Source organism: Equus quagga, chromosome 3 (assembly GCF_021613505.1).
Source record: "Equus quagga isolate Etosha38 chromosome 3, UCLA_HA_Equagga_1.0, whole genome shotgun sequence".
Classification (NCBI taxonomy): Eukaryota; Metazoa; Chordata; class Mammalia; order Perissodactyla; family Equidae; genus Equus; species Equus quagga.
The window spans coordinates 125,224,331-125,239,541 of record NC_060269.1 but is presented as its reverse complement, the minus strand read 5'-3'; the positions used below and the strand labels follow the sequence as shown (position 1 = coordinate 125,239,541).

Genomic DNA, 15,211 nt, shown 5'->3' with positions numbered 1-15,211 from the left:
TTCTCTTTACCTTCTATTATACTCTGAATAGCTAACTTATTTAATCATATAATTAATTGAAGCTGATTTTAGGCATGTAGGCATTACTTTAAATTAGCTATAAAAATACATAGAAAGTTAAAAATCTTGCGTTAGAACTAAAAGCATTGTCACTGGTCATCTAAGCCAACACTGTCATTTAACACACTAGGAAATAAACACTCAGAAGTGCAGGATCTGCCTGCAGTCACACAGCTAGTTGGTGATGGTCTGGGTCGAAACTGGGTCTTCTGACTCCGGATCCAGCTTTTCCTCTCTCTCTCAGCAGTTCTTGAACTTGAGCAAGCATCAGAATCACCTGGCTGCCTGGTTAAAAGACCAAGTGCCGCAGCCCACCCCTGGCGTTTCTGATTAAGTAGATCTGGGGGGGCGGGGGCCAAGAATTTGCCTTTCTGACAAGTTCCAGCTGGTGCTGATGCTACTGGTCCACACTTGGAAAACCACAGTTTGCTTTCCCGCTAGTTTTATGCGACTGTCTGAATGTATGGCAGCTGTTAGCTGTAAAGCATGAGTTTGTGTTCTTCACAACATGTGGATTCCCCACTGGAGTCACAAGAAGGCTCAAATATGGCAGAAGAGTATCATTAACCATGGCAGGGGGAAGGGAAGGAGAGTAAGAATCTCAATGTTAGACATTTTCTTTGATATTTACCTTCTTATATGTTTTTATTTTCAACTGCTCACAATATAGTTGAAAAGACAATAGTATTAAAAGGGTTGTGATGAAACCATGGCAGTTGTAATCCCTACCATCTCATTGCCATGTGCCGAGGCAGCCACTGTCCCCCTCAGTTGTCTCTCCTGGTATTTACCACCAAATTTCTAAATAATGTGCTCATATGGTAACGTGTGGACTTATCAGTGTTGGGCTTTATTAATTTTCTATTATAAAGATAAGGATTTAGTTCTTACACGACCCACATCCACTATTCCCCCTTCTCCCCTAACCTCAAAATGCATTTATACCACAACTTTTGGTGACATCAGATCCCGTGCTTGTATGATTATAATTAGTAGCTATTGTTTCCTGCTTAGTTAAGTAGTGTACTTCGATTGGGTTCCCCTGATTTGTATAAAAAATTATTTTTCCCAGCATTAATAGTTGCTTTGTTCTTTTTTTTTTAAAGATTGGCACCTGAGCTAACATCTGTTGCCAGTCTTCTTTTTTTCTTTATTCTCCCCAAAGCCCCCCAGTACGTAGTTGTATATTCTAGTCGTAGGTCTTTCTGATTGTGCTGTGTGGGACGCCACCTCAGCATGGCTTTATGAGCGGTGCCATGTCCACACCCAGGATCCAAACCGCTGAAACCCTGGGCCACCGAAACGGAGTGCGTGAACTTAACCACTCGGCCACGGGGCTGGCCCTGCTTTGCTCTTTCTTTTGGCTCGATTTCTCTAACTGTCACCAGTTCTTCCCACGTCCTTCAAATACCTTTCAGTAGGGTTTTCCACCTGGTCCAATAGTTCAGCTATTCTATCGGTTCCATTTTGTTTCAGTGACCTCCCCCCTGGTCCCTCCATCCGGCAGGGCCAGCTCCTCTCTGGGTTGGGTGCACAGTGTCATTATGGGAGTGCCCTTCTCCACTCACTGGGGTTGAGGCCTTTGCTCCTGGACCCCATGACTTCCTCTTTTTTATATTTATTTTCCTAAATCACACCCTCTAGTAGCATCCTAAGAAAAAGTGAATGGGAGGTAAATTTTTGGAGGCCTTAGGTCTAAAGATGTCTTATTCTACCCTCACACTTTATTGACTCCCAGGTTTAAAAGCATCACTCATTATTGTTCAGTTTCCAGTGTGGCTGTTGAGCAGTCATTCATTCATTCAGGACCTAGTGAGCCTACAGTGTGCAGCATCCAAGGATGTTGATGTCGTACTTACTCAGTCCTTTCCTTGCAACTTGTTTATTTCTCTATGGGAAGGTTTTAGGAACTTTCCACTAAACTTTGGGTTCTGTAATTTTAGTGATGTACTTTAGTATGGGTCTCTTTTCGTTCATTTTTCTAGACGGTTGGTGGGTCTTTGTTGATCTGTAGAATCAGTTCTTTCAGTTCTGAGAAATTTTCTTGATTTTGTGTCAAAGAAGGAGGCTGGGCAGTTTTCACCTGCATTTTCTCTTCTCCATTGTCTGCATTTCCTGCTCTGCCTTTCCTGACAACTTCTTAGTTAGATGCTGGCTCTCCAGGACCAATACTCTGCTTTCCATGTTTCTTTCTTTCCTATTGTCCGTCTGTATCTTCTTGTCCTACTTTTGGGGAGATTTTCTCAACATTAACTTTCAGTGCTTCTGTTGAGTATTTATTTCAGTTCTTATTCTCTAGTTTATTAAAAATAACATCCTATTCTTATTTCATGTAGATAATATCTCAGTTCTCTTGAGGATATTAATTATAGCTTTTTGAAAATGTAGATCTTTTTTCCTCTGTATTGTCTTTATTTCCTCCAAGTTTTTTGTTTGTTTGTTTTGGAATTTGTCTTGTATCTCATGTCTTTTCCCCAACGTCTAGTGATCCTTAATTGTTCTTTGGGCACTAAAAAGCTGGTTGGAAGCTCTGTGTACAAGCACAAGCCTTGTCAACTGCATACTTCACTCTATGGAGACTGGGTATCAAATTAACGTTTATATGGGGGCTTCCATCTGGGGAGGCCTGACTCTCACCCTCATCTCCCACCTGAGGGCTGTAAGTTGGGCTGCTGAGGCCCCAGAAGCAGTGGAGAGGTGCAGGGGCATGGCGGAGGAGTGCTAGCCTTCAGTGTGGACTCTGGCTTACTCTCTGTCTTCACCATACTCTGCCCTCCACGATGCCTCCTGTCCCCAGCTCCTGAGCCTTTCTGGTTCAGTTATACTAGAGATTTAAACCATCCCCTGATGAGGTGGTTTGGTGACTGCGTGGGCAGAGGGTGAGGATCTGGGCAGGCCTCATAGCTCCATTCAAATCCTACCTTTGTCTCGCCCCTGCCCTTTGCAGTCCCTGCTGCCTCCAGGTAGTGAGCTTTGCCAGAGTTCTGCCGAGCACCTTGACCGGTTCTTGTCTGTCTCCTGCAGATGCTCAGCTGTCATTGTCCTCATTCCATCAGATCAGTTCTGCTCCTCCATCTGTTTTCTGGCTTCTAGCATTAGTTGGCAACCCCATCAACTGCTGTTTCCTCTTTTCTTCTTTGCCCTTGTGTTTTTTTTTTTTTACTTCTATCATTTTAGTGGAGTTGGGGGAGCAATCAGCTATGAATACATCCTCCAGAAGCTTTATCTTACACAAAAAAAAGTCTATGGAGAGATTCTCTCCATAGACTTTTTTTTTGCAAAGTGAAATAAGGTCTAGTGTTGTGGGGGGTTTTTTTTGTAATGTATTATTAATCATTCAAATCATTTTCTTATGAATTCTAGTAAAACTTTAGTAGCTTTAATTAGTAGAACCAGGGAAGTAAAAAACTAGTATATAAAGTTACTTAATTTTTTACAAATCGCCTTATTATAATTATTTAGTATTTCATTCATATGGAGTACATTTTTTGATTTCCTCAAAAATGTTCTTTTCTAACCAATGTGTTTGGCATTTCTTTTCATGCTTATCCAGGGGAAAATAGTTAGACTAGAACAGTTTATGTTCCTATTTAACTTTATAACGTTTGTAAATTAATTCCTAGGTCCTCCCTACTAGTAAAAGCAGCCAAATGATCACCTTTACCTTTGCTAATGGAGGCGTGGCCACCATGCGGACCAGTGGGACAGAGCCCAAAATCAAGTACTATTCAGAGCTGTGTGCCCCCCCTGGAAATAGGTATGATGTGTGTGGCAGCTGCTGTCATTTTTAGTCTCCAACGTCCTAATTGGTTCAATTCAAATGCTAAGTAAAACATTTCATCTTTCCGATACGTAGTTCAATTAGGAAGCTTGTTGCAGGACCTGCAGCAATATCATGATCGTAAGAGCTGGTTGGAGTGTTCGGGGACAAGAGTGCTTGCTTCCTACTTAATTACTTATTTCTTTTCTAACTTCCTTTGTATGGAAAAATTTGATTTCTAATTTCAGTCATAGTAACAAAATTTCCTTTTTCTAGTACTTTTTATTTGAAGCTAGGACCAATGCGTTTTTCTCTTTTTCTCCATACCTCTGACACAATAAATTAAAATCCATTGCACACGCATTCAGCAAATATCTCTGAGCACCTATTGTGCATAAGTCTGTGCTGGGTCCTGGTGGGGATCAAGAGCCCTATCAAAAAGAGTCCTTGCCACCAAAGAACTGATGGTCTGGTAGCTTCAGAATCATGTTTTTGTGATCTTGGGTTGGAGTTGGTCATTTTCCAACAACCGTAACACGTGTAGTTAGCACGTGTAAATATGGTTTTGCATACCTATTTAACACTCAGTTAACTAGCACTCCCTATTCAGAAGGCAGTTAAGAATGAGGTAGTATTTTTTTTAAAGGTGAATTAAGTCAACACAGTTCAGTAGAAATAAAATGTGAGCCACGTATGCAATTGGAAATTTTCTGCTAGACACATTTTTAAATATAGTCATGTGCTGCATAACAATGTTTTGGTCAATGACAGACCACATATGTGACAGTGGTCCCATAAGATTAGAACCATACAGCCCAGGTGTGTAGTAGGCTGTGCGATCTAGGTTTGTGTAAGTGCACTCCATGATGTGCACACGATGACCGAATTGCCTGATGACTCATTTCTCAGAACATATCCCTGTCGTTAAGTGACACGTGACTGTAATGAAAAGAAATAGGTAAAATTATTATTATTATTATTATTTTCGTTTGGTGAGGAAGACTGGCCCTGAGCTAACATCTGTACCAATCTTCCTCTATTTTGTATATGAGATGCTGCGACACAGCATGGCTTGATGAATGATGTGTAGGGCTGTGCCCAGGATTCGAACCAGTGAACCCCAGGCCACAGAAGCAGAGTGTGTGAATTTAACCACTATGCCACTGGGTGGCCCCATAAAATTAATTTCAATAATATGTTTTATAACTTAGAATATTAAAATATTATCATTACAACATATAATCCACATAAAAATTATTAATGAGATCTTTCACTTTTTTCCACAGTGTCTTTATTTTATACTTATCACATATCTCGATTCAAATGCTAAATTTTTTCAGAAATACTTGATCTGTATTTAGAGTTCATTAAATTTACACTTGAAAAAGCAGATTTTAATACCTAGGTTGCTCCAAAAGTACCTGTTTTCCAATAACTGAATCAAACGTTAGTTTTAAATTTGAATTTTAACTAAGTAAACTTTTATTAAATTAAAAATTCAGTTCCTCAGTTGCACTCCACATTTCAAGCGCTCCATAGCTGCAGGTGGCTAATGGCTACTGCAGAAGACAGCACGGGTCTAGGTAGTTGTTAGAACATACATAAACCAAAGCTCTGCTCACAGAGGAGTTTTTCTGACCTTGTGAATCAAATTTGCACCATGTGGAAATAAAAGCAGAGGAAAATTTTTGAGCTTCTTAAATCGGCAAGCCAACAGGCAGATTAAATGTAGCAAATTAGAGCAGTAAGGAAAGAATTGTTACAGGTAGACTTTTCTTAGGCAGACAGAAGGGAGTCCTGGTAGCAAAGGAAGAAATGTTAGAGCAAAACAAAACTGTAAAACATGGATACAAGGACTCCTTATGTTCACCCTTCCGCCAGTTTATCATGGGGCGATGGCGTTCCACACCCAAATGGGCCCTGGTTCTTCTGAATAAGAGCACCAGGCCAACTGTCAAAGTCATGACGGTGGCCCTCAGACCTCACGATCTTCAAACATATTGAAGAAATCATGGCAATGTGGAAGAAATTTTGCTATGGATTCCCATTTAAAACCTTTTTGTGCTCAAAGGCAAAAACTCAACTATTAAGCAACTTCAGCAAACACATAAAATAGCTCATTTTTCTACATGTTCTGTATTACGAACATTTTATTGTAATATTGTGCATGTATCAATCTTTCCATCTGTGTTACATAATAAGCTATTTGTTACTATATTGAGTATGGTTTTTCATTGATGTTTTCGGTAATTCTCCTTAGTACTTTCATATTTCTACATCTCATTCTTTTGAAAACGAGTGGACATTAGTCCAATTTAAAGATGTTTTCTCTACATATTTGTCTTTTCTTTTTCATTATCTTGTGAAAATGTATCTAATATTTCAGAAAACTTTCCTTTATAATAACAATACTATTTAATGTTTAAGGACTTACAGTATTTACATTTTTCACGTGGCTTATTGAGTGGACTTGAATTCAAATATTAATTCATAAATTGCTGAAAATAGTTTGAAAAATTGTCCTTTTATTATATTCACTGAAATGCTGCTTGCATTTATTAAATGGGACCTTGGGTAGCAGGCCAGTCAGTGGATCTGCTGTCTGTGCTCAGGCAAGTCAGCACACCTAACGCACAGCGGCAATAAAGCCCTGGCTGAGCTTTCCTTATTTTCGGATAACCTTAAATATTATTAATATATTTTATATCATGAACATCATTGATTCATAGAATTCCACAACTTACTAATCCTTTAGAATGGAAAATCCTTTCAAGTATAAGTCTTGCTTTTAAAAAATATTTTTGTTGGGGTAAATGTCTTTAGTTTTCTCCAACTTTTTATTTTGAAAAATTTCAAACCTACAGAAATGTTGAAATAATAGCGAAGCAAATACCCACATACCCTTTACTTGGACCAGGGATTGGCAAACTTTCAGTAAAGAGCCACGTAGTAAATATTTTAGGGTTTACAGATCGTATGATCTGTGTTGCAACTCCTCAGCTCTGTTGTTATAGCAGGGAAAACAGCCGTATATATAAAGGAGTGGGTGTGGCTATGTTCTAATAAAACTTTATTTGCAAAAACAGGCCACAATCTGTAGTTTGCCTACCCCAGCCTAGACTCAGAAGTATCTTGTGATTTTTGCTCTCTCTCTCCATGTATATTTTATTTGGGTTTTTTTTTTTTCTTCTGAGCCATTTGAAAGAAAGCCATGGACCTCAGTATGCATCTCCTAAGAACAAGGACATTCTTTTACGATCTCAAGGTTTAGATAATAATTAGACAGAGTTCTAACAGAGAAACAAACTGGTAGGAGATATATGTACACACATACGTAGATGTATAGAAAATTCACTGATGAGTTTTAGTTTTAGGTATATTGTAAAAACAAAACAAAACAATAGTTATGTGCCTTCCTGAGAACTGTTATTTTCATCAAAGCACATTTATGGGGAAGGAAAAAAAGAACTGTGTGATTCATATGTGCTTATGAAGCATAATTACCTTATATGTTACCAGTGGGGATAAAAATAATTATAATGGTAGCTACATTTATTGAGGTTTTTGGGCCAGGTTCTGTGCTAATTGCTTTATATAATTTATCTCAATCTGTACAACTCTCTTGAGAAGATGAAGTCTTTATCCCAATTTTATAAATGAGGAATCTGGGCCTTCAAGAGGCTATTTGCCCAAGGGCACACAGCTAGTAAGTAGAAGAGCCAGAATTAATGTCTGTAATAAAATGGATTGTTTTAGTTGTACTGGCTAGCTATTACAATGTAAAAATGATCTTAACTAATTGCAAGGATTGCAATTTTCATTAAAATAAAGTTTGCATATATTAAAGATGGTCAAGTATGAAGTAATGAAAGTTGGAATTGAAGGATTTAGTTTTTTTAATTCAGCTTTTTTGTCTTTAAGTACTTAGAGTAATTCACATTCTGTTAGTAGCCCAACATAGAAGCTGCTGGAAGCCTGTCTAATTACAATTATGTTTTATCTATTATCAACCTTCTAATTGTTTGCATATAAATTAGTATTTTCCACGTGCTTGAAAACTTGATTTCCTTAAAGGGATCTGGTTCCCCAGGTTCTTGTTTATACTTTAGTTGTGACCCTTTTGTTCCGGAGGTAGAATAAAAAAGATAAACCCGAGGCCTGTGAGTTTCAGGGGTGTGACTAGCGGGCCCAGTAGGCAGCTCCCGGTCTCCGTCCATTCTAGGAAGCCTTTCAGATGAGGCTGCAGCTTGGCTTCCAGTAGTTGAGGGCAGACAAGATCAGGAACATTCGTATCCTGGGAGACCGGAGACTTAGAGACGTCGTTTGTAAAAGTTCAGCAAGATGTAGTAACAGCGGGAGTCCTGAAAGTTTTCTCTGCACTAAGTACCAACGTTGTAGCTCTTGTATGGGTGCTAGGCCAAACGTTGCGTTTCTTTAAAATTCTTATGAAAAGTGCAAAGGGATAATTTAGTTTATAGTAGAAACTTGGGGAAAACTTTTGGGGAAAATAATGGATATTGTCTCACGGGAGTTTTTGTCCCAGTTAACAGATGCGTTCCCCTGCTGAAGTCGCTGGAGTTCTGTTTTGTCTGATTTAGCCCTCCTCTTAAGGTTAAATTTTAGTGTTACTTGATCAATGTGGGGAGTTAAAATATGTTTTGGAATAATCCACTCATCTGGAATTTTCTTCCCCTTATTTTCCAGTGATCCTGAGCAGCTGAAGAAAGAACTAAATGAACTAGTCAGTGCTATTGAAGAATGTTTTTTCCAGCCACAGAAGTATAACCTGCAGCCAAAGGCAGAGTGAAATATTCCAGCCTTGGGCGTAATTCCAGTTACACACAATTGAGCTGAACTTGATTTGTTAAGCAATGTTTTTGAGGGCCAAATGATTGAAGCTATCACTACAAGTATTTATATGTTTTTTAATAGACCTACATTCCTCATTGTTCTGTGTTTGATCTTTAAAGTGAATAAAGAAAAGATGGCCAAGACCTAAAAAACCAACATTCCTATTAAAAGGTTGAGCCTGGGTATTATCTGAATTAAAAAATGAAGATTTTAAAGATAACTAACTTTCAAAAATATATTATAATTAATACGCTTTAATTAGAATAAATAACAAATATGGCTTCTCCATAATTGTTTTTATGAATTATTGAAATAGCCAGAAAACGTATACAGTTACCAAATTCTGGGCTGTCATGTGTAGGATAGCCACTTCTTGGGTATATATATATTTACATTTGTTTACCTTTCTATCAATTGCTTATAAAGTAAAATAAATGAACAGATCAGATGTTGTGTTCATGTTTAGGGGAAATACAATTCACAGGAACCTGTAAAGTGGAGCAAAAGATACTTTAAAAAAATAAGCGTTTTTTGACCTAAAACTTTCTGGTTCTAATAATACACTGTTATACATTGTATATATGCTAGGAAAAAACAGCTTAACCATCTTTGTTCAATGTGTTAACATTCATTTTATCTCTTTAAATCCTGAATCAAACAATTGGCTGTTGGAAACTTGCCAAGTACTTTTTGTCTAGTCTTTGCTGTAGTGCAATTTAATGTAATTCTTGGTCGTGAGGCAGCAGGGACTAGAGGCAATAACTATTTACCTGACTGTAATGTTTTTGCCTTGCTTCTACGTGATTAAAATCTAAAACCGGACTTTATTATAATAGATATCCTTTTCCAGGTTTATTATTTAATCTGTGCCTTCTGCCCTCCTCATAAGCGATGGCCTTATAACCTTCCAGAATGACTGCCATTGAGCACCCCTGAGCTAGGACCAAGCTGTTCCTTATATACTTTACATATTTTATATGATTTTCTATTTTTAAAGCAAATGATTACCGATTATTATTATTCTTCTTCTTAACCTAAATGGTTATTAACAGTTTCAGAACAATGAAAAATGACAATACGATTGATAATGTTTTCTAAAGTAAAGGAAAAAAGGTTTTTATATCTTAGTGATACATAGTTTGTGCCCTACCAGAACTCTTAAACCTGCAATATTCGATAGATTCTAGCAGCTGCTTCATTGTAGAAGCTATATTTATTTTTGCTTTATACTGTTTTCTAGTCTCAAACTGTATTCTGAAAAAAATGTTAGCACTGTGTCCTCTCTACAAAGAGTTTTTTACCTCAGTTGTAGGTTCACAGTACAATTGAGAGGAAGGTGCAGAGATTTCCCATATGTCCCCTGGCCCCACACACGCACAGCCTCCCCCATTGCCAACATCCCCCTTGAGTGGTACATTTGTTAAAAGTGATGAACCTGCATTGATACATTATTTTCACCCAAACTGTGGAGACAGTAAAAGGTCATTGTTTGTCAGGGTTAAGGGGGTAAGGAGGGCTAAATAGGCGGAACAGAGGATTTTCAGGGCAGTGAAAATACTGCATATGATACTGTAATAGTGAATACGTGTTTTTAAACATTTGTCCAAATTTTTAGAACGTACAACACCAAGAGTGAACCCTAATGTAAACTGTGGACTTTGGGTGATAATTTTGTTATTTTTAAAATGAAGAAATGTCACTAAATGGTCTCAGAGGTCATTTCATGCTGCAGGTCTTTAAATTATGTGGAAATCCATAAAGGGCACTATCCGCAACAATAAATCATTGGCGATTCTCTTGGGCAGAATGCTCAACCAGCCCTCTTAGAAGACCTAAGATCTGAGATAGGAAGAAAAACACTTTGTACCAAAGAGGGGCAGCCTTGTGTTCATAGCGCACCTTGTCTTGCAGCCTGAAAGGGGTGTGTGCTGAAACTAGGGGCAAGCAGGGCAGAACCACGTGGCCTGCAGATGCCAGGAAGATGTTTTGCAGGGGAGTAAGGCGTGATGAGGAGTGAGCACAGGCACGGCAGTCCCTCTGCGTGCTAACAGCTAAACCTGCTGGGGGAATGCTGTCCAATTTGAGTGTAGAGGTGACAGCCCATTTTCTTTCGGTTCCTGGAAAGAACAAATCCCAAGTGAAGTCTGAGAGACTGACTTGCAGGAGAAAATGCAGGCCAACTGTTTTTTTTTTTTTCTCTTTGTGGTCTCTCAGTGAAATAACAGCTGTTCCTCTTTCCTGTAAGAAACGTTGGGAGTGCCTCTCATTTATCTCATCAATTTACCTTAATGCTCATGCTATCGAGAGAAAGTATTGTTATTTCATGACTTTGGAAACCCATGGTTTCAATAAATGCTTTAAGTGATGGAACAAATGTGTATGTCCTACTTTGAAGGGATTTTGAAAGGATGGCATCTAAGTCATATTTGTAATTTCTACATCCTAAAAGACCAAATCCTCAGAGCTATTTGTGGCTTCATTCATATGTTCACTGATTGAGTCATGGTTGAATCCTGCTGTGAGCCAGGGACTTTTCTGCATACTGGTAATAAACATGCATCCTAATCTCAAAGTTAGCCCAGCTTGGAAAACACGCACGTACGCAGATAATTGCAATGTAGTGTGCTGCATGGCAAGATGAAAGTATTTGAGCTGTGGGCAAGCAGTTCAGTAACGCCCCCTTTTGGGCCACCTTTTTCAAGATTATCAAGTTGAAATTCCGTACATTTCTGTTCAAAACAGTTTGGCTCTGGGGGGCTATTTGCATATCATTTTCCTGCACCATCGTTTGGTTCCATTCTTGGCCACAAGCATTTGTGTAGATTAACTCAACTGTTGAAAGCAAGATGTCACACTCCTAGGCAGATGAGAATCAAAGTTTAAAATAACATCACTTCTTCCTGAGACTTCTCTATGTAAGCAGAGTGCAGTGACGACTCAGATTAACTGCAGGAGAAAGACAACTGTCTGGAGAGGGGAGGCCCTCTGACAAGAGCGCGTGATCACCAGGATGAAGAGCAGCGTTGGAGAATCTGGCCTCTATTGACCTGCCTCCCTTGCGTAGGTCCTTGAAAATAAACTTGAGAAACAGCTGTCACACCTTCCACTCAGGTCCAGTTAAAGCCACTTTGGTGTTTGGCCCAAACCTGGTGCAAAATGGAGTTGAGCACACAGACCTAAGACCCAGCTCCAGGTCTAAATAGCTTTTGAAACCATTTCAAAATAGCCTTGTGCAACTTCCAAACGGAAGTTAGGGTTGCAGTTTACAGAGATGACGAGCCTGATTGTGTCCTTAAAATACATTGTTCTGAACTATTTCACCTTAACTGGAAAAAAGCTTTTAAAAAATCTCCAGGTGGTAGGAGTGAAATGTAGCTCCATCTCGCTGAGAGTTCCATCATTCAGTGAAACAAAAGCAAACTGGAGGTGGAGGCTCGGGCCCATTATGTGCTTTGCTGATTCAGCAGGGTTCCTTTTTTTCTCTGTGAACCCTACTAAGTCGGTTTATTCCATGAGGTATAATCAATGATTCTCTGCCCCCTGAAAGCTTTATGCTCATGGCTGTCACTGTCCTAAGTGCAGGACGGCTGACTTCTCTCCCATGTTCCCATCCTGTATTACCACCCATCCACTTGGACTTTCTTACTCAGATGTCCTCAAATGGCATTCAGTGCAGCCCAGCCCCAAATCAGTTTTCCCACTCAATTCCCCAGCTGCCCTCCCTCCAACTGACTGCACACCGCCCCTTCAAAACAGCTGCCCAGAACCTTCAGTGACTTCAGTGGTCTTTCACCTGTCTTTTTCTTGTAAAACTTATATGGAAAATTTCAAACATATACAAAGAATAGTACAATGGACCTCCACGTACCCTTCACCCAGCTGTAGCAAATCCTCCATTCATGGCCAATCTCCTTACATTTAAATCCCACTCACTCCCCATCTTGCTACGCGACAATTCGGAAGCAAGTCCCAGACCTGTCACTGCATCTGTCAATATTTCAGAATGGGGGCCGGCCCGGTGGCCGAGTGGTTAAGTTCACATGCTCTGCTTTGGTGGCCCACCGTTTCGCTGGTTTGGATCCTGGGCGCGGACATGGCACCACTCATCAGGCCATGCTGAGGTGGCATCCCACATGTCACAACTAGAAGGACCCACAACTAAAATATACAACTATGGGGTCTGGCCCTGTGGCCGAGTGGTTAAATTCTCGTGCTCCGCTGCAGGCGGCCCAGTGTTTCATTGGTTCGAATCCTGGGCACGGACATGGCACTGCTCATCAAGCCACACTGAGGCAGTGCCCCCCATGCCATAACTAGAAGGACCCACAACGAAGAATATATAACTATGTACCGGGGGGCTTTGGGGAGAAAAAGGAAAAAAATAAAATCTTTAAAAAATAAATAAATAAAATAAAATAAAATATACAGCTATGTGCTGGGGGGATTTGGAGAGAAAAAGCAGGGAAAAAAAAAGATTGGCAACAGTTGTTAGCTCAGGTGCCAATCTTTAAAAAAAAAATTTCAGTATGTATCTGTAAAAGATAGGATTTACACACACTCACAACCATACTACCATTTTACCACCTAGAAATGTTGACAATTCCTTAACATCACCAATTATCCCGTCAGTGGGCCAATTTCCCCATTTGTCTCATACATGTTATTTACACTTTGCTTGAATCAGTTTTCAAATAGCATTCACTCGTTGCATTTGGTTGATAGGTCTCTTAAATCTCTTTTAATCTATAAGTTCATCTATTTTTTCTTTTTTTTCATTTTTTGTAATTTATTCCACACTACCAAATCATTTGTCCTGTAGGATTTCTCACATTTTGGATTTTGCTAATTGCTTCCTCATGGACGTGTGTTTCTCTGTGCTTACATTTCTTGTAAAGTGATATATAGAAGATCGAGAAGCATGATCTGATTCAAGTTTGTTTTTTTGGCAAGAATATGTGATATGAGTTGGGGAGGGGTGGCGCTCACAGCCCTAGTTGCTTTCCAGGTGCTATGGATTAGTTATCACCAGCCAGTTGCCCACTCCTGCTCTGCCCTGCAGAATAAGAGGGTGATCAGGCAAATGGCAGTGGGGTTCACTCAAAAAGAGGAATGAATCGATGTATCCAGGGTCTCTCACACAGAATACTGCAAGAAGAGGGTGGGAGGAGTTGATGGACAATTTCAGACAGGATTATTAGTTTATGTCAACCTTGATGAAAGCGTGCTTGATGCCCTCAGAGAGCTCTCTTGGGCTCCAACAGTTAAAAGAAAGTGATTTGTCACACCTGCAGGCTCTTAGCGATTCCTCGCCTGTTCTAGAACAAAATTACATTTTTGTGTTGAGTTATAAAGACCAATAAACAAAGGGAGCAATGTGAAGCAGGTGCAAGAATCCACAGAGAGATCTGACAAAGTCTTTGCTTGAGTGGCCCAGCAACACGGTGGCTGTAACCACAAGTCAGAGGAAATATGATGATCTTCCTTCATACAGGGTGCAAACCAGAACTGGAACCACAATCTTTGTTGATAAGATACCAGACTTAAATGAGGATGAGTTTGTGCTGTTTCTCGAGAAGGATAGTCTCACTTGAGATCTACATCCTACGTCTCATCAGAGAGTAAGCATTTAGCACCTTCTGTGGAAAGGATGCTGACAGAAAGCTGTGACATTGTGTCGTGGCCATGAAATTTGCCCTGGAGTATGCATTTCTGTGGCAAGCAACAGGCTGGATCAATTTCACAAAGTAAGACATAGGAAAAGATTTTGAAAGAAGTCACACATAGTTTGGTCAGTGGTATTTTCTATCATGAATATCATTTCTATCATGATAAGAAAAAGATCTGAGAGTTCAAGAATCACCAGTTAGCAGCACAAGCCAGAGGCTGGCTGATGAGCGGAAACCTAAAAGAATGAAGTTAGTTCCAGTTGAATGGATTGACCTTGCAGATGAAACGGATCCTGAGCTTGTGGCAAGATATGCACACTTCGGGAGAATCTTGACAATCACAATTTTGAAAGAGCTATTGAATAGGCAATTTTCAGAATTTAGAAAACTCAAAAGGCTGGATAAGTTGAAATATTACACATTTGCTCACAAATGGTAGCACACTGTTCTCCATCCGTTTTTCAGTCCCCTAGTTAGAAGGACATTTAAGCTGTTTCCGATTCTTTGCTAATATAACATAGCAGCAAATAATATTGCATATACATCATTATCCCTCCCATTCCAGTATATAGGACAAATGCTATTTTAACAGCTAAAATATCTTCTTGTTGAAAGAATGACACGAAGTATTACTATTGTCAGATAAATGAACAAATTAGACATAAATTATGTCTCATAATCCACCCATTTAGTGTTTGCATCTCTGTTTTAGAACACCAGTATTTTTTACTGCCCTTATTTCCCAGATGTTCACAGTAATTCTTAAAAAGAAAAAGAAATCAATATTTTTAGGTTGTGACCATTATAACCTGTCAGGGTTAAGGCTGTGTGGGCTCTGTAACCAGACTATCTGAGTTTCAATTCCAACTGTGTG

At 39.4% G+C, this 15,211-nt stretch overlaps 1 protein-coding gene across 1 annotated transcript in view; it reads left to right on the top strand.

Moving 5' to 3' along the window:
• The window catches only part of PGM2 (phosphoglucomutase 2), a 33,542-nt gene extending 24,034 nt beyond the window's left edge, over positions 1-9,508 (top strand). Inside the window, exons 13-14 of the mRNA XM_046656375.1 lie at positions 3,684-3,817; positions 8,525-9,508. Coding sequence (XP_046512331.1) covers positions 3,684-3,817; positions 8,525-8,627 — 237 coding nt within the window. The 3' untranslated portion in view covers positions 8,628-9,508. The remainder of the gene's footprint in view (positions 1-3,683; positions 3,818-8,524) is intronic.
• The last annotated feature ends 5,703 nt before the right edge of the window (positions 9,509-15,211 follow it).